Source organism: Agelaius tricolor, unplaced genomic scaffold (assembly GCF_023055355.1).
Source record: "Agelaius tricolor isolate 1412-34295 unplaced genomic scaffold, bAgeTri1.0.p SCAF_58, whole genome shotgun sequence".
NCBI classification, from domain to species: domain Eukaryota; kingdom Metazoa; phylum Chordata; class Aves; order Passeriformes; family Icteridae; genus Agelaius; species Agelaius tricolor.
Genome location: NW_027269318.1, coordinates 1,218,772 through 1,237,507, shown reverse-complemented (window position 1 = coordinate 1,237,507; position 18,736 = coordinate 1,218,772). Strand labels below are relative to the sequence as shown.

The 18,736-nt window shown below is 61.4% G+C and overlaps 1 protein-coding gene across 1 annotated transcript; it reads right to left on the bottom strand.

Moving 5' to 3' along the window:
• Positions 1–1,253: 1,253 nt before the first annotated feature.
• On the bottom strand, positions 1,254–18,682 carry LOC139605011 (zinc finger protein 777-like). The gene is made up of 13 exons (XM_071456344.1): positions 18,530–18,682; positions 18,006–18,404; positions 16,978–17,104; positions 15,253–15,366; positions 14,947–15,057; positions 13,078–13,987; positions 11,837–11,842; positions 8,820–9,192; positions 7,652–8,044; positions 6,400–6,526; positions 5,826–5,939; positions 4,629–4,883; positions 1,254–2,788 (listed from the first exon to the last, which is right to left on the bottom strand). Exons 1-13 carry the CDS (start codon positions 18,551–18,553, stop codon positions 1,674–1,676), a joined length of 4,068 nt encoding a protein of 1,355 aa, XP_071312445.1. The 5' UTR covers positions 18,554–18,682; the 3' UTR covers positions 1,254–1,673.
• Positions 18,683–18,736: the final 54 nt, after the last annotated feature.

Here is an 18,736-nt window from a genome sequence, read left to right as displayed (position 1 = left end):
TGGAAGTGTCAACTCCTGTCATTCAGCACGCCCTGACCCGAAACCCCAAAGTTCTTCCAGGGAGTTGCAGGCACCACGCCAGCAGTGGGAAGGCAGGAACCCTGGCAGGGGCCTGCACAGGCAGCCCCAAAATGCTGCCACCCACAGCAATGAGCAGCTGGTGGCTCTCAGCTGCTCCATGTGGCTGTGCTGCCCTCTGGCACATTCTAGCACCGTTAGAGGTCGTAAATCCCAACTTAGGAGGGGTTCATACACCAGGTCCTGGATTAGGACTTTGGTTCTGCAAAGGCTTTAACAGGTCCTGACAATTTCTCCCATCATCTGTTTATTGATGCCACTGTCCAACATGAGATCTGACAGCACCAGGAAGGAGCCCGGCATGCTCCGGGGAGCTGGTGTCACCAGCCCAGCCTCAGCTGGTGTCACCAGTGTGGCCCCAACCCAGCCCTTCAGATGGCTCTCACCCAGCCACAGCCCAAACTCAGGAGCTGCAGCCAGGATGAGCTGGGATCCCCTGGAACCGAGCTGGTACAAACAGGAGTGCAGACCAACAGCAGGGAGATGGATCGTGTCCCTCCCACCCACCCTGGCAGCAGGTGCTCAGGAGCAGGGAGGTCCTTCCTTGGAGCCAGCCTGGAGCTGCTCCTCCCCCAGACAGGAATCCCGCCGCTCCTGCCATTGAGGAGGGCACAGTCGATACCCCCGGCCGCGGCTCAAGGACAGCAGAGCAGTTAAACACAACAAAGTCTTGCTCTCAGTCCCTGCTGGCCCCACAGCAGGCAACAGCCAGACCCACAGCACCCCATGCCCTCGGGGGCAGCAGGGCCAGCCCCCGGTGGGAGGATTGAGCGCTGGGAATGAATGTTTGGGGGAGCCTTGTGGAGGGGTCCTACCAGAAAAAGCATCTTTTACTGCAACTAGAATTTTATTCTATTGTATAATTCAGGAGTGCATCACAGCCCCGCGAGCCGGGCAGGCACCTATCAGCGCTTCCAATCTAGACACACGCAGAACTTCCTCATCAGCTGCATCTGTTAATTACTCACATCCCCCCCGGCTGGAGCTCCTCCTATCACATCCAGCCCGGACCGGAGCAGCGCCTCCACAGAGCTCCTGGACAAAAAGTGACTGTGCCAGAATCAGCCTACAGAGCAGTTAACAAAAAAAAAAACCAAAAAACCAAACCAAAACAAACAAACAGAAAACAAACCCGAAAATAAAATCTTGCCCATCCTAAGGTTGCTTATCAAATAAAAAGTTCCTCCACATTTATTAAAAAAACCAAACAGTAGATTTAAAAAGCAGTTACGAGTCCTACTCTGGCAAAACACCCTGTGTACAGGTTTCTTTTGTTGGTGGTTTGTTTGCTTGTTGGTGAGGATTCCCCCTAAATCAGCTGCTTCTGTTAATTTTTTATATATATCATCTTTTAATTTTGCCGCGCGTTGCTTGCTTTAATTCATTAATTTATTTCCAATCAGCCGAGTCTCCACCAGACCAGCGGCGCTACCACACAAAGCTTCCTTGATGTCCATGCCCTGAGCCGGGGTGGGGGGAGATGGATGGAGGGAGGGTGGGAGAGATCAGTGGAGGAGAAGGAGGACGAGGAGGAAGGGAGGGACGGAGGGAGGGATGGAGGGAGGGAGGGAGGGAGAGGAAGCCTCGGCAGCCCCTCACTCTCCCATGTGCGTCCTCAGGTGGTACTTGAGCGACTGCTTGTAGCGGAAGCACTTGGTGCACTCGGTGCAGGGGTAGGGCCGCTCGCCGGTGTGCGCCCGCTGGTGCTCCAGGAGGTGATGCTTCTGCGTGAAGTTCTTGCCGCACTCGGTGCAGTGGTAGGGCCGCTCGCCCGTGTGGATGCGCTGGTGCTCCAGGAGGTGGTGCTTGCGGATGAAGCCCTTCCCGCAGACGGCGCAGGCATGCGGGCGCTCCCGCGTGTGGATGCGGTAATGGTTGGTGAGCTTGGACTTCTCGCTGAAGGTCTTCTCGCACTGGCTGCACTGGTAGGGCCGCTCGCCGGTGTGAGTCCGCTGGTGCCGCAGCAGGTGGGAGGGCCGGGTGAAGTTCTTGCCGCACTGGGGGCACAGGAAGGCCATCTCGTTCTTGCCCGCGTGGATCCTCTGGTGCATGAGCAGGCTGATCTGCAGGCGGAAGCTCCTCCGGCACTCGCCGCAGGTGAAGGGCCGCTCCCCGACATGGGTGATCTGGTGTTTGCTGAGGCTCGACTTGTGGCTGAAGCTGCTCTCGCACTCGGAGCACTTGTAGGGCTTCCCCGGGGGCGGGGGCCGCGCCGGGGGCTTGAGGCCGTGCTCGGGGCGCCGCGGGACCCCCACGCCGCGGCGCGTGTGGCTGCGCTGGTGCAGCAGGAACTGCTGCTTGTTGCGGAAGCTGAGGTCGCACTCGTGGCACTCGTAGGGCCCTTCCTTGAGGTGGTTGCGCTGGTGGATCATGAAGTTGATCTTGAGCATGAAGCTCTTGCCGCACTCGGGGCAGATGTAGGGTCTCTCCCGCGTCCGGTTCCGCTGCTGCCCGCTGGCCGGCTTCATGTCCCCGGAGTCCCTCTCGCAGGCCGACGGCTTCCTGACGCGGGCCAGGCTGCGGGGCTGCGCCTTGGAGCTGCACTGCGCCTCGCAGCCCAGCCCGGCCTCGTGGCTGGGGAACGCTGGCGCCTCGCTCCGGCCCGAGAACATGGCGCACTGCTCCAGCGTGTCGGGGTCATCCTCCTCCTCCTCCTCCTCCTCCTCCTCCTCCTCCTCCTCTTCCTCCGTCTTGATCACGATCCCGTCCTCTGAGGGGAAAATCAAACAGCATTAGGGTCATTGGGTGGGACAGGATGGCCTCTTATACCCCTGGTGCTACAGAAACACCTGCATGGGTTCCTGCAGCTGTTTGTGCGCCGGGAGCCAGCCTGTACCACAAATGGGGCTGGAGGTGGAGCCCGGAGTGCTGGGATGGGCCATGTGCCCCCAAACATGGAGTTCAGACAAACCCCCCCCGGCCAGGCTCCTCTAGAGGGTGTGTTCCACTGCCTGCCAAAAGGTTTGGCAACTTCGTGCTGCTGCTGCAGGATGTGAGGGATGAAAGCACCATGGGTTCACCAGGGCTCGGGTGGCTGAGTGATTTCAGAGCAGCTCCATCTGGGCTGCAACAACACCCCTGGCACGGCACCGCTCGACAGAAACAGCACTGGGCTGCTGGCTCTGCTCTAGGGACAGCACAGCCCGCCTGGGACTGTCCCCTTCCCTCAGCTCCCGCTGCCATGTGGTGTGGCAAGAGACCCAGCCCCCTCCTTCCCAGAGCACCCAGCAGTGGGATGGATCAACAGTGGGATGGAATGGCAGCAGGGGGATGGCAGCAGGCCAGGCTCCCCTTCATGTCACCAAGGCCGGAAGTGAGCCGGGGACTTTGTTTGGTGACAGCAGCCATCCCAGGGACACACGGCAGGACACACAGCCAGCACGGCCCAAGGAAAGGCCAACAGGTCATCCCTCATGTCACCCCACACTGGACTGTGAGCCAGGCCTAAATGCTCTCCCAGGAAGAGCAGCTACACTTTCCCAAGAAAAGGAAAGTGATGGGAGTGGATGTCTCAAAGCCATGGCCCTCTTCCCTTTGAGGAAGGGAAAACCCAGGTCCTTCTCTCTGCCCCCTCTGTGGGCCTGGGAGCTCAGCCCCCCATCCTGGCCAGCACAGCTGCAGCTCCTGCCCAGCCCCACCAGCTGGCAGAGGCAGTGGCTCTCAGACAAGGATCAGCCCCCTGGTGGCTTGGCTGGTTTCCCTCACAAAGCCTTGAGCAGACCACAGGACCCACAAGACGGAGTTGAGGCCCTCAAGAGCCCCACTCTCTGAGTCTTGGTTTGTGTTACACCACCACAAAGCCGTCAGGAGGAAGGAACCCACCATTCCCAACCTCTCATCTCCCTGCTCTCCCATCCCCAGCCTTACAGCACATCTGTAGGACTTGTCCTGTATCTGCCACTCCACCAGCAGAATTCTACACATGAAACACTCGGTGCCATCATCTCATCTCTCCACAAATCACCTCATCCTTCCCCTTCCCTCCTGGCAGCTTGGAAATCACAGAGCTCCAGCCACATTCTTCCCTATCCTGTGGAGCTGCCCCAAGCAACTCCCACATGTGGCAACCTGCAGGACCTCCCACATTCCTCCAGCAGTGTCCAGTGTGCAACCATCCACTCCTCCACACCAGACACCAACCTCCTGCCCTCTGCCACAGCGGGGTTTTGGGAGCAGGGCTCACTGGGGCTCTCACAGAACACAGCCTGAGACACATCTTCCCTTGGTCTCCGTGGCTAACCAGGGCTTTTCCCAGACTCAGAGGACTGGGCCAGTGCTTGCTCTGTTCCTGAGCAGGACAGGAGCCCTTGGAGACCACGTTCTGTGTCCACCATGGACATGCTGCCTCCTCCTCCAAGCTCAAGGTGTGACCAGAGCCACTCTCGGAAGTCACTGCAGCCAGGAACTTTCCTTCTGGTGCTGGTTCTGGGGGGATTTAACTCCTCCTGTCCATCCAGCCCCTTCCCCATCTCTTCCTAACCCACCACAGCCCCCTGGGCCTCCTGTCCCTGACACACCACGTGTGCAGATCAGCATGCCGAGTGTCTCACCTGTGCAGCCCCCATGGTGAACGATGACCCTCTGGATCTCGCTGAAGTCGGCTCCGTACTCGGAGGAGTCCCCCAGGCTGGTGCCCGGGAGGTCCCTCGGGGGGGACACGGAGCCGTAGGGGCTCTCGCAGGCCGCCTCCTCGTCGGGGCTCTGGAAGCTGCCCTCGGACTGCCCCGACATCCCGTGCAGCTCGGGGTTCTCAGGGCTGTCTTCAGGAAGGAGCTCCTCTGTTTTGATCACCACCCTTATTCCAGCTGCAGCAACGAGAGATTGCCACCTGCCATCACTCCCAGGAGCCAGAATGAGGGACCTGCTCCCAGCAATCCCTGCTGGCTCCAGCTGCTGCTCCCACTGAGGGGTCTCCCTTCGGCTCTCCCTTCAGCCCCTGCTCTTCACCCATCCCTGCCACGCTCCCAGCTCCAGCCCAGGACCCTTCACAGGCACAGGGAACTCCCTCCACCCAGCCTGGGGCACCCCTCGGCCACCCCACATCCCCCAGCTGCAGCTCCACGTGGGCCCGTGATTTTCTCCTTCCCATTGGCCTCAATTTAATTTCAAGATCCTTGTGATGGAGAGCACAAGCAAGGCATTGGTGTGACCCCACATCCACAGCCTGGAATCAGGGATGACGAGTGGAGGTGACACCATCTCTTCCAGGTCACCTCTTTATCTCCGTATCAGCCCCCTTCTCACAGAGCAGGAGTTGCTCTGAGACTCAGGGTCGCTGGTGCCCCATTCCCAGCCCAGTCTTGGCCCTCACCATCCCATCTCCCTGCACACAGCCTGGGACCAGGCCTCCCTGCCTGGGAGGATGCTCCAAGGATAAATCCAGGCACCATCCATGCAAAGAGAGGGTGGAGGATTTTCTGGGTGGATGGGCTCTCCCAGTGGGACCCAATTCTCTGTCCTTGCTGGGCACACCGGCTCCCTGAGGACCTGGTCTGGTTGCAGATGCTTCCCTTGCTGGGAAGGGCTCCCAGTGCCCAACTCTCCAGGCTCTGTTTGCCCTGGTTTCTATGTTGAGCTGTACCTGGACATTAAACCTCCAGTCAGCCCAATCTGTCCCATTCCTAGGCAAGGCTTCTCCTGATAAACCACACCAGCCACAGCTCCCAGCAACATCTGCTCCAGCCTTGGGATGAGCAGCCCCTGGGAACACAACCCAGGGCTGCCCTGGGGCCAAGGTGCCGCCTCACCTGCCGTGGCATCAGTAATGATCTCACTCTCCTCCAGGTCCTGCTCATTCCTGCCCCGCGATTCCTCCCCTTGCTCGATCTGAGACAAAACACCAGGTTTGGAAATTGCATAGTCTGTTGAGAGACAGAGGGGTGGGAGAGAGGGATTACTGCACTGGGAATCTGGTATTGGCTTCCACCTCTTCCCAGCACACGGGGGACATGTGAGGACACTCAGGAACATCCACAGGTGCAAAATCCTCTGAAGGGGTGCAGGGGCTGGTACCCACTGCAGGCCCAGAGGATGCAGGGAAGCCCTCCCAAGAGCCATGGGGAAGGAAGGAGCTGGGTTTGGATGGCATAACTGTGTCTGGAAGAGGTTTGGGAGGTCTCCACCCCACCTGCCCACAGGGCATCCCCTCGCCCAGCCAGAACGCCACCACGGCATGAGCTGGAATAAACCCAGACTGAAAACATCCTCCTGTGTTTTCAAGCCTTTAAAATGGAACATTTGTGTCTCATCCAAGGGGATCTCCAAGGAGGAGCCAGAAGGAGCCTCCTGTCCCTCAGCAGGGCAAGGACACCCCGTATTTACCCAGGGAGATCAGAGATTCGTAGTTCCCCTTCATCACATTCTTGTAGAGCTCCTTCTGCCACTCCTCCAGCTTCTCCCATTCCTTGTCATTGAAATAGACGGACACGTCATCAAAGGTCACCGGCACCTGCAATTCCAACAGTGCCTTCAAGCAGGAGCCTGGACACAGCCAGGCTTCAGCTCCTCTGAGGCCAGCCATGAGCTGCTTTTTCCATTTAAAACAAGTCCTGGGCAGGTATTTCTTTGGGAATAAAGGACTCAACCAAACGGATGGTTCCTGGTGGTGAATCCAGACTGGGATTTCCCCAAAGGACCCTGAGCTCCTCCTCTCAGTCCCTGCTCTCTGCAGGGTGATCAGGCTTGGGGGACCACAAGGGAGAGAAAACCCAGGAGCTGAGCTGGACTCATCCCTATTAATGAGCTGACGTAACTCCCGGATTCAATTACCCCAGAACTCCAGGGAAAACTCTACCCAGGCCCACAGGGCTCCCCATTATCCCTGGTTACTGTGCACCCACCATCTGCAGCTTCCCAGCTTGTTAGCCAAGGAATAATTCCTAGGGATAAATTCAGGATGTGCAAACTGTGCTGTGCTGGAGTGGAGCTCTTCAGAGGGAACGCAGCACTCCAGTTCTGTCCCCCAACTGCACTAATGGGGTGTCAGGGTCTGAACCCACCTTTTCCTGATCCTCTCTGCTCTCTCCAGAGATACTCCCTCTCCCATGTCATACATGGTCTCATTTGCACAATCTTTTAGCAGGAAGGCTGTGAAATTCAAGTAGGAACTGAATATTGATGGTGGGCTCTTTCCAGAGCTATGCCCAAGGAGCTCATCTGCCTTCCTGAATCCCAAAGCTTCCCCCTTCCCTGCAGCAGCAGCTCCCACTTGCTCCTTCCCTGGCCTGGGAGACTCTGCAGCATCAAGGTGGTCAAAACGGAAGAACCACAAAATCTGCAGGATTTCTAGAAATGGTGGCAAAAAAAAAGAACAAAAAAGAGTCAACGGCCCCAGGGCTGTGCAGCGCAGTGGAGCAGAACTGAAACCTCTGGCCTGAGTACCAGGATGTCCTCCCAGGCCTTGTCCCTCTGTATTTTAGCCCCAGCAGGGGATGAGCTGGGAAGCTGCAATGGGGAGCTGCCATGGCGAGAGACTCACCTGAGCAGGGGCTGTCCCCACTCACCCACCCTGGGCTGGCCCCCCGGGAGCATTTCGGGAGCAGTGCCCGGCTCCCGCTCCCCAGGACACCGTTACCTTGGGGACTTCCCCCTTCCTGCCCGGGGGCAGCCGCAGGATCCAGAAGTTCCTGTTCTTCAGGAGGTTCTCCATGTTCTCCAGGCGCCGCTGGAGCAGCCCGTACTCCTGGATAAGGGTGCCCAGAGCCGCGCACTTGCTCTCCAGCTGGTTCCCCAGCTCCGCCGCCGTCTTCTCGCAGTCGATCAGCTTCTTCTCCGCCATCCCGGTCCGACCCTCCAGGTCCAGCAGGCGGGTGGAGTGGGAATCCACCTTGCGCTCCACCGCCTGCACGGCCGCCACCACGGTCAGGGACAGCTCAGCCGTCTGCGTCTCCCGCTCCGAGGTGCGCTCGGGGCCGGCCGCTGGCCGGAGGGGCGAGGGGCAGCGCGGCAGCCGCACCGGTTCCGGCGCCTGCGGACACAAGGGCGCGGGGTCAGGCCGGGGATGCCCCCAGGGGGACAGGGACCCTCCCGGGGTGATGGAGACCCGCCCGCCCCCGGTGTGACGGGGGCCCCCGGGGCGATGGGGACATCCCCGGGGCCATGCGGACCCCGCGGGGGGAGGCCGCTGCAGGGCCCGGCGCTCGCCGGGGCGGCTGGGACGTCCCCGTGTCCCCGCTAAGCCGCTTACGGCGGCCCCGTGCCGGTCCCACGGGACGGGCAGGACCCGCGGGGGTGGGGGGAGGTGACAGCGCGGGGCCGGGAGGTGACACGGGAGTGGGGGGGGGCGCGGGGTGACACGGGCCGGCCGAGCCCCGTTGCCATGGGCACGGCGAGGGGACACCCGAGGGGCTGCGGGCGCCCCGTCGCCATGGGGACCGGGCGGTGACACGGGAGGCGGGGGCGGCGGCGGGTCGGTCCCGGGGGGCCGCAGGGCCCGGCGGCGGGGGGGGGGGGGGCGGCGCGGCGGCCGGGCAGGCCCGGCCTCGACGGCAGCGCGGGCGCCGCCGGCCGCGGAGGCCCGGGCGGGCTCGGCGCGGCGCCGCCGCCCCCCCGGGGCCGCCCGTCCCGTCCCCGCCCGTCGCCCCGGGGGGGCGGCCGCGGCCCCGCGCGCTGACAGCGCCCGCCGCCCCCCCCGCCCGCCGCGGCCCCGACGGCGCGGCCCGTGAGCCCCGACGTGCGGCCCGCGAGCCGCGGACGGGCGGTGCGCGCCGGGCCCGGCCCCGCGCCGGGCGGGCGCCCTTTACCTGAGCGGGGGCCCCCTCGGCCATGGCCCTTTGTTCCGTGCCCGGGGCCCCGGGGGCCGCGGCCGGGAGGATCCAGCGCCCGCTCGCTGCTTCACCTCCGCCCGCCGCCGGGCATCGGGCTGGGCGCGGAGCGGCGCGGCGGGGCGGGGGCGCGGCGCGGCGGGGGCGGGGCGGAGGCGGCGCGGGCCTAGCGGGCGGAGGCGGCGGGGCGGGGGCGGCGGCGGCTCCGACACCGAGCGCGGCTCCGGGTCCGGGTCCGGGTCCGGCGCTCCGGCCGCGCCGCTGCCCCGCCGCGCCGCCAGGGGGCGCTGCCGCCGCCGGACCGCGCGCGGAGCGGGGCGGAGCGGAGCGGGAGCGCGCCGCACAGCGCCCCCTGGCGGGTCGACGGCATCAGCGCCCCGCCCCGTCGGGGCCCCCCCACGGCACCGCCCGCACCGGGAACCGCGGGGACCGGGGGGACTGCGGGGACCGAGGGATTGGAGAACTGACGGAGCTGGGGCCGTTAGTGGCACTCGGGATTGCCCGAGGAGCTGGGCTGGCAGCGGGGAGCCGGGGGGACGGGGGCACCGAGGAGTAACGGGGAAGGCGCCGGGGCGCGGTGCGAGGTGACGGGAGGCGCTGGTTTGACTGGGGCGAGTGAGAGAGTGCGGGGGGCTCGGTGCGACATGGCGGGGCAGGGGAGGGACCAGGGGGTCACTGTGGAGGCCCCGGGGCGGCTTTTCCGGCCCCGCCCGTCGGGTCCCTGCCGCCCATCCCTGCGGGCTCGGAAATGGCGGCCGGAGGCGCCGGCGCCGTGGAAATGGAACGACCCCTCCCCTTCCACCTCTCGGCCTCCCCGCCGGGCCCGACCGCAGCATCCCATCCCGTCCCATCCCATCTCCAGCCTCAATCCCATCCCATCCCGTCCCATCCCGTCCCGTCCTCTCCTGTGCCGTCCCCTCCCGTCTCACGTCATCCATTCCTATTCTCTCCCATCTCAGTCCATCCTGTCCTATCCTTCCCGATCTTGTCCTGCCCCATTCTGTCTATCCCACCACGCCCTGTCCCATCCATGTCCTCCTGTCCCACCCATCCTCGATGTCTCTTCATGCCCGGCCCATCCCACTCCATGCGCCCTGGCTGATCCCATCCTGTCCCATCCCACTCCATCCATGCTATGTCCCCACTCTTGTCCCTGTCCATCCCACATCCTGTCCCATCCCATCCCATCCCATCCCATCCCATCCCATCCCATCCCATCCCATCCCATCCCATCCCATCCCATCCCATCCCATTCATCCTGTCCCACTGTATCCTTTCTTACCCCATCCCACCCCACCCCATCTCCCCAGTACCATCCCTGCCTGCTCTGGCACAGCCCTGGCCCACCTTGGGGGGGAAGTTGGTGGCACTGAGCACAGGGAAGGGCAGGAAACCCTTTGGTTTGTGGGAAAAGGGAGAGGACAAGTGGGATGGGTCACCCAGGCTTAGGGGGGCACAGGGATGTGGCAGCAGGTGGGGACCCCCAAGTAAAGACCCCCCTGTCCAGGCCCCTCCTGGGCTGTCCCAGATCCACAACCTCTGCCCAGGGCTGATCCATTGGGAGGGGACACCAGGAGCAGCTCTGGAATTCAGGGGTGTCCCTGGCTGGGGTTTGTAGATCCCAGTGCAGAGGGAGTGCCTGAGCCTGGCTGAGGGACTCCACGCTGTCCCTGTGGAGATGGGTGTGGATCACCAGGTGTGGTTATTGCCAGGAGTGCAGTGAGCAGGACTGGGATACAGCCATGTCCCTGGAGCGCTGTGTGCCTGTGACCAGCCCTGTGTGCACACAGAGCACATGTGTGACCACAGAGGGACACTCGTGTGTCCCCAGGGTGTCTGTGTGACCACAGAGGGACACTTGTGTGTCCCCAGGGTGTCTCTGTGTGCTCAGAGCTGTGCTCAGCCTTGCCCTTGGCAGCACCCACTCTCCCCAGCCTGGATCCCACTGGCTGCTCCTTCCCTGAGCTCCTTTCCTTCTTCTTTCTCCCCATAATCCATCTCCAGCATCTCCATGTCCATGTGGGGCATCTCCATGTCCATGTGGGGCGGCCCCATTCCATGGAGTGGCTCCAGAGTGTGGGGGATTCACTGGGGTCACTCAGAGCATGGGGGATTCACTGGGGGGGATTCACTGGGGTCACTCAGAGTGTGGGGAGGATTCACTGGGGTCACTCAGAGTGTGGGGGATTCACTGGGGGGGATTCACTGGGGTCACTCAGAGCATGGGGGATTCACTGGGGGGGATTCACTGGGGTCACTCACTCTTTCCCCCCAGGCACCCAGCACCCCCAGGGTTGAGGTGGCTGAGGGACTCTGGCACTCCCTGGTCTCTGTGGACCCCAGGTGCCACATCCCCATGGTGGCTGTCACCTCAGGGCTGCCCTCTCCCCTCCCAGCCCAGGTCCCAGGCTGGAACAACCCCTGGGGCTCGTTGTGTCTCTGCTGGGGAGAGGGAACTGTCTCTGTGTCCTGGGCTCTGGCAGGGAAGAGCCTGGGGAATGCTGGGCTGAGAGGGAGCCTGGAAGGAAAAACCCCCAGTGTGTGGCACCAGCTGGGCACCCTATGAGGGCCCTTCCAACCCATCCTTTGATTCCATGATCCCAGCTCCAAGGTGGCCACAGCCACCAGCACTTCTCCCTGTCCCTCATCCTGGGTGTGGGATGTCCCAGCTCCATCCCACCACGGATCCAAGGATTCCTCAGCTGTCCACAGCCCCATTTGTGCATGGCACAGGCACAAACCCAAATCAAGTTAAAACCACCACTTCCAGATGCAGCATCCCAGAGCAGCCTCATTTGCCAGGCCTGGCCCTCCAGCACAGCTTGGCTTGTGCTGTTCACCTGCTCCACAATTACCTGGAAAAGCTCCTGAGTACCAGGATGAGGGAGCTCCTCAAGGAGCTGGAAAAGCTCCAGCCAGGAGCAGGATGAGGGAGCTCCTCAAGGAGCTGGAAAAGCTCCAGCCAGGGGCAGGATGAGGGAGCTGCAGGTACTCACAAAGGGCTGACACAGAATTCAGAATGGAAACACTGTATTGACAGACTTTACAAAAGTTATTACAAAACACGGTCACGAACCAGCAGCTGACGATACAGAGCGAAGAGACACCACGTACAGGCACCTCAGAACAACACCAACAGCTCCAGAAGTCATCCAATATTTACACAAAGAGCTGGAAAACTCCGGGCGGTTATCGCATACATGGAAGTGTTTTAGAGCAACTGTGAAATATAGTGTCACACCTTTCCTTGTAGTATTATCATCATCATAATTAATAATAATAATAATAATAATTAATAATAATAAGACTACTTCTAGATTAACTAAAAACCAAACAGCTCTTTACAGGGGTTAGGAGAAGCTGCTTTCACTCGTCTGACTTACCTGAGTGAGACCAAACCCAGTTAAAAAATAGAAATAAAATCACCTTCATTGTCAGGAGTCCATGTGTCAGCCCAGCGGCGCCGTTCCCTCGGGCCAGAGGGGAACCACAGCCCGGCTGGTGCCAGTGACACCCTCCAGAAGCACGGAGACGTGTCCTCCTCGTGTGAGCGACCCCAGCACGCCTCCACACGCTGCCCTTCCCGACTCCTCCTGCTCCAATGTCCTCAGCCCCTTCTCCTGCACCTGCTTTATCTCACCCCGCTCTTTGCCACGCTCTCCTCTCCGCTTTTCCGCCTTCCACAAATCCCACGTCGCGCCCTGATCGCCTCTCTCTGCCTCGCCTCTCTCTGGCCTTCATCCCAGTCCTGGCCTCGCAGCCTTTGGGGACGCGGCGACGCAGCGGGAGCGGGCGGCCGGCCGGGAACGGCGCCTTCCTTCCCTCCCTCCCTCCTCGCGCTTCCAGCCTTGCAGTGAAACGAGTGGAAAAAAGAAAGCGAAAGCTTGTCACTCCTGAATATGCACAAAGATAGGTGGGGGAACACCTGCTAAATACGGAGCCCAGAGAACCGCTCGGGATCATTCTCTACGGGCAGAATCCAACCCTGCGTGGGGAACAGCGAGCGCAGGGCCTGCGCCGCGGTGGGAGCGCCACGGAACCCCGCGGGGTCCCAGAGCCGCCTGGGCCGGCCGAGCAGAGTCTTTAAGAGGAATTCCTTGGATGCTTCACCAAAGCGGGCTTCGTAGCATGACCACATGGATTAGCTGCGATACAAGTCACCTGCCATCATGCTGCACGTCCACCTGCCAGACCGTCACGGTCACCGCGAGCCCTCCTGCCCCGGCCCCACCACAGCTACTGCTTAGTCTCTTTTTTCACGCAGAAATGGTCGGTTTGGGTGCCCGCCGAGCCCAGGTTGTGCTGGGAATCCTCCCCGGGCCGCGGGTTGCGCGAGTGGATTTTCTGGTGGCAATTCAGGGACTCTTTGTAGCGGAAGTGCTTCCCGCAGACGGGGCACTGGTAGGGGGTCTCCCCGGTGTGCACCCGCCAGTGCTTGAGCAGGTGGTCCCGCCGGATGAAGCTCTTGCCGCACTCGGTGCACTGGTAGGGCCTCTCCCCGGTGTGGATGCGCTGGTGGCGGATGGCCTTGGAGAGGTCTCGGAAGTCCTTCCCGCAGTAGGTGCACGTCAGTGGCCCGTCGCCCTTCCCCGTGTGCAGCTTCTGGTGCAGGATCAGACTCACCTCCAGGCTGAAGCTCTCCTTGCACTGGGAGCAGGTGTAGGGCCTCTCCACCATGTTGTTCACCTGGTGCCTGACGAAGCCGTACTTGAAGCCCGAGCTCTTCTCCCCGTCGGGGCGCTTGGACGCTTTGGAGCGGGAGGGGCCCTGGCCCTTGGCTTTGGATTTCTGCCGGAAGCTCTCGCCGCGCTCCAGGGACGTGCAGGCCTCCTCGCTGGCATGAGCCTTCTGGTGGGTGGCGAAGAGCTGCTTGTCCAGGAAGCTCTGGCCGCACTCGCAGCAGATGTAGGGCCCCTTGTCGGCCGCCGCCTCCTCGGGATCCTTCCTGGCCAAGTCTCTCCCGCGGCGCACGGAGCGCCTCAGCCCGTTGCCCGTCGCCGTTCGCTGCGGCGGGGCCGACCCGCTCTGGCTCTTGCTGCTCGATTGCATCTCCTCCTCCGGGTTGGAGAAAACCTCTTCCCACTTTCCTGTCAACGACCTGGAAAGCTCCAGGCTCTCAGAGCCTTCCTCATCGCACGGCTGTTCGTCTGGTGGAGCAGAGACACCGGTGTCATTTGGGGTCCCAAGGACTGGGGGGTGCTCACTCAGCTCCCTTGGGACACGGGGGGTCTCTGCTGTGCACACCCAGCTCAGAGCCTGGCACTGACGGGGCTGTGAGGCCGGCTGGGAGCACCTACTCTGTCCACAGGGATTGGACTTGGAATCTTGGAATTGTTGAGGTTGAAAAAGGCTTCGGAAATCATTAAGTCCGGCACTGCCAAGGCCACCCCTGACCATGTCCCCAAGCGCCACATCCACATGGATGTTACATCCCTCCAGCAATGGAGAATCCACCACTGCTCTGGGTGGTCCCAATATGTAACAGGCTCTTTGAGGGAATAATTTTACCAATTTCCAACCTGACCCTCCCTGGCACAGCTTGAGGCCCTTTCCTCTCATCCAGTCCCCATTCCCTGGGAGCAGAGCCTGACCCCCCTGGCTGTCTCCTCCTATCAGGGAATTGTGCAGAGACAGAAGGTCCCCCCTGAGCCTCCTTTTCTCCAGGCTGAGCCCCTTTCCCAGCTCCCTCAGCTGATCCTGGTGTTCCAGACCCTCCCACAGCTCCATTTCCTTCTCTGGACACACTCCAGCAACTTCCTGCATTCAATTATGTTGTAATATAATATTATATATATAATCTAGCTATAGATAGGTAGCCAGAGGAAAAAAAAGGGTTCCTGAAGCAGGATAGGTCTTTAAGAACTTGTGCTTTAGGATAAAGCCCAAAAAACAGAGGAAAAAGGAATAAAACTTCTTTTCTTTCATGGGCTTGGACAGTGCCTTAGGGTGAAGGATCTCCCATGGTATAAACTGTGACTCAAAGCAACTTTCTGAAATTCTGGAAAAGCATCATCCGGAACAACTGAGCTGCTCCAGGGAATTAGGCTGGGAAGTCAGAAGCACATCTAGGCAAGGGACACTTCCCAAAGCAGCTCAGTGCACTTACATGTACCAGGGACCTCCATGCTCTCCTCTTCCTCAGAGCCTTCGTGGCTTTCAGCCAGAGTCTCTTCATATTTACCCCATGAGCTGTCATCGGGCCCAGGGAAGAAAAACTCTGCAAGAGAAAAGAGCAGGAGTTACACTCCAACCTTCCAGCTGCTTTAGAGGATTCCAGGAGAGATGGATGCATCAGGTGGGAGGCAAGCAGGAAAGCAAAGCCCCCCTGCGCCTGAGGAGAGAGCTGACAAAACAGAACAGCCCCACATCTGCCTCCACCTCCCCTCCGAGTCCCAGGAACCTCGTGGCTCACCAGTGGTGGGGTCTGTGGGGGTCTCTCCTCCCTCAGAGTCCTCCTGATCCTCAGCGTTGGGATCCTCTCCCTGCTCAATCCGTGTCAGCAGCTCAGGCTTGGAAATGGCAGCGTCTGCACATAAAAAGAGGATGAGGATGTTTCCCCTGCCCTGGCAGGAGAGAGACTCTGCAGCCTTTGCCCACCAACCTTCCTTTGCTGGGGAATGAACGAGAGAGGCTCGGGAAGCTGCTCTCAGCCGCGCTCACCTTGCGTGGGCCCTGGATGCAGGAGCACACTCTGCTCAGGTGAGGAGCACCTCCCAGCCTGCAGCGTGAGGAGGACAGGAAGAAAAGGCATCCAGGCTTACCTGCAGGCTCTCCTGTCTTCTCCTCTGCGCTAAGGTCCGCGGATCCATTACAATGGGGGCTTCAGCTCGGGGGCAGCAGCAGAGCTGCCAGCACTGCCCTCCCCGTGCGGTTCCCTCCAACCAGGACCGCTCCGTCCTACTCGTCCGAGTCCCGGGCTGCTCACGGATTTTGGTGGGGGAAAGGGGACAATTACTGTCTCTCCTGGGGCGGAGAGCAGAAAACTTCACTTCCAGACATGTGGGAGGGAGGCCCTGGGGGTTAAACTCCACCTCTGCTCCGCTCAATCCGTTTCCCTTACACGGGAGCCAAAGCCCTAAACCTCATTTCTCAAGGGAAAGCTCGGGATGAAGCACAGATAGGTTTTTCTAAGCTCCAGGCTCAGATCCCCAGATCCCCTGCAGCTGCATTCCTGTGCCTCAGGAGCAGGACACAGGACTGGTTTGGAAACAGGAGAGTGGGGGCTGTGGTTACCCTTCACCTTTCTCCCTGGCACACAGGGACTGCAGGAAACTTCTGTTCAAAAAAATAAACGGGGGGGAAAAAAAAAAGCAGAAAAGGCCTGGATTGGGCAGAGCTGGATGGCAGGGAGGCAGATGAGGCTGGACTCGGCACAGGGAAGTGTCTGGCTACCAGGGACGGCGTCTGCGCTCCCAGCCCCGGTCCAGCCAAGGCAAGGTCATTTCTGGAACATGCTGTGAAGTTCCCCAGAGGGAATTCCCGCAGCCAGGACTGGCAGGAGCGAGCGGAGCGCGTTCCTTTGGCTGGGAATGCACTGCCCTGAGCTGCTGAGGGGAAAGCAGGAGGCAGAGCTCACCCCCAGCCACTGCTTCTCCCCAGCTCTGCCCCAGCAGACCCCGCAGCACCGCGAGCAGGACTCGCTCCCCGGGGCTGGACAGAGCACCAGGCAAACGTCACTTCTCCCTCACGGGAGAGGAAAGGGAAGTCAGCACAACTCCCCATGGAAAGGGCTGGAAGGAACCTCAGAGGCAGGGCACAGGGCACCCTCCGCTGCCCTAAGCAGCCAGCGGGCTGATGCACCCAGCGCAGTGGATCTGTGGACCTTGGCGTGACAAAGGAACTTCCCTCTTCCCCAGCTTTGCTTGGATTGAGGGTCCTCTCACTTCCCCTCCTCCTCACAATCCCAGCACTCGCCAGGCTGCAGGGACCATCAGGGAGCCACTGTCCCTGCAGTGACACTCATGACATCCTTCCACCCTCAGCGTGGCTGTGAGGGCTGAACTCACTGCCAGGGCTGTGTAACACCTCCCCAGAGCACAGCACCCCTCCCTGACCCTGCAGGACACAGGTTCCATCCACCAGTTCCCAGGAAAACTCTGTGCCAGGAGGCTGAGGGCAAAGCCAGGCCTGTCATTACCCATGGAGATGACAGCCTCGTAGTTGCCTTTCATGATGTGCCTGTAGAGCTCCTTCTGCCACTCGTTGAGGCTCTTCCACTCCTCCTCAGAGAAGTTAAACGAGGCATCATTGAAGGCCACGGGGACCTGCAAGGAGCAGCACCACAGGGTTTGTTCCTCATTTAAGAAAACACCTGGGGACATTCTCTCATTCAGTTTTCTCACTCAAACTCCTCAAGTGTCGTGCAGACAGGAACATCTGCTCCTTCCCACATGCCTCATGCCTCAAGGGACACAACAGGGATTTCCCCTGTCACCCGCCTGTCACCTCCCCCTGCTCAGCCTCCTCCTGTCACTGCCCCATGCACAAGGCCTGGCACAGACCCCTTTTCACTTCCTTTTTGACACAATTCTGCTGCTCATCACCTCTGAACAGCCCTGGGGATGTTCCCAAGCCTTCCCAGTTACACGGGGCTGAGCCACAAAATTCCACGTGATCCACACACAGGAATTTGTGACATCCCTCCCAGATCACACGTGCATGAGTAGGGCATAGCCAACACAGCAGGACCTGTGCTGGTGCTTCAGGGTACTGAAGGGAGAACAGGGCTCTGGGGGAGCCATGAACGGCTCTGAGCACTGCAGCTGTCCCAAAATGGGACTGTGAGTGCAGGGATCAGGTTGTCACTGCAGGAGATGGGGCAGCCAGTGCAGAGATCAGGCTGCCAGTGCACAAGAGATAGGGCTGCCAGTGCAGGATATGGGGCTGCCAGTGCACAGGAGATGGGGCTGACAGTGCACAGGAAATGGGATTGACAGTGCACAGAAGATGGGGCTGACAGTGCAGGATATGGGGCTGCCAGTGCACAGGAGATGGGATTGACAGTGCACAGGAGATGGGGCTGTCCAGGGCATGGGGCTGTGAGCTCAGTATATGGGGCTGTGAGCTCAGGATAAGGAGCTGTGAGGACAGGGCACGGGGTTCTGAGCCCCAGACGTGCAGAACAGCCCCGTTTTGCAGCGGGGAGCAGCAAACCCAAACCGTTACCTTGGGGACTTCCCCTTTTGCCCCCGGGGGCAGCCGCAGGATCCAGAAATTCCTGTTCTTCAGCAGGTTCTCCATGTTCTCCAGCCGCTTCTGCAGCTGCCCGTACTCCTGGATCAGGGTGCCCAGCGCCGTCCACTTGCTCTCCAGCTGGTTCCCGAACTCCACCGCCGTTTTCTCGCAGCCGATCAGTTTCGTCTCGGCCATCCTCATCCTGCCCTCCAGGTTCATCAGCTGCGCGGCCTGGGTGTCCACCTTCCTGTCCACGGCCTGGATCTCGGTGACCAGCGTCAGGGAGATCTCGGCGGCCGGCAGCTCGGCCTCGCCGCCGGGGCCGTGCTCGGGGGCGGCCAGCGGCTGCTCCAGGCCCAGCTCCTGGGGCTCCATCATGCACTCCAGCTCCTGCGGGGGGAACGCGCGGTGCTGAGCGCGGGGACGCGCCCGCAGCTCGCGGGGGGGGCGGGACGCGGGGCCGGGCCGGGGGGCGGCGGCCGGCGGGGGAGGCGGGGGGCGGCGGCGGCGCTTACCTCAGCGGGGGCCCAGTCGGCCATGGCGCGGGGGGCGGCGCGGGCGGTGCGGGGCGGCGGCGCGGGCGGGCGGCGGGGCCGGGCGGCGGCGGCGGCGGCTCAGCAGCGGCGGGGCGGAGCGGCCATGCCGAGGGCGCGGGGCGCGCTGGGAGCGGCGGCGGCGGCGCCCGGCGCCACAGCGACCCCCGGCGGCGGGCGGACCGCGCG

What these genes read in the sequence shown, in the direction of transcription:
- LOC139605011 (XM_071456344.1), bottom strand. Translation starts at nt 18,553, where the DNA reads ATGGCCGACTGGGCCCCCGCTGAG. An exon ending in CCGACTGGGCCCCCGCTGAG is followed by an intron (nt 18,405 to 18,529) that starts GTAAGCGCCGCC and finishes TTCCCCCCGCAG; the next exon opens with GAGCTGGAGTGCATGATGGA. An exon ending in CGAGGCTGTCATCTCCATGG is followed by an intron (nt 15,367 to 16,977) that starts GTAATGACAGGC and finishes TTTTATGTGCAG; the next exon opens with ACGCTGCCATTTCCAAGCCT.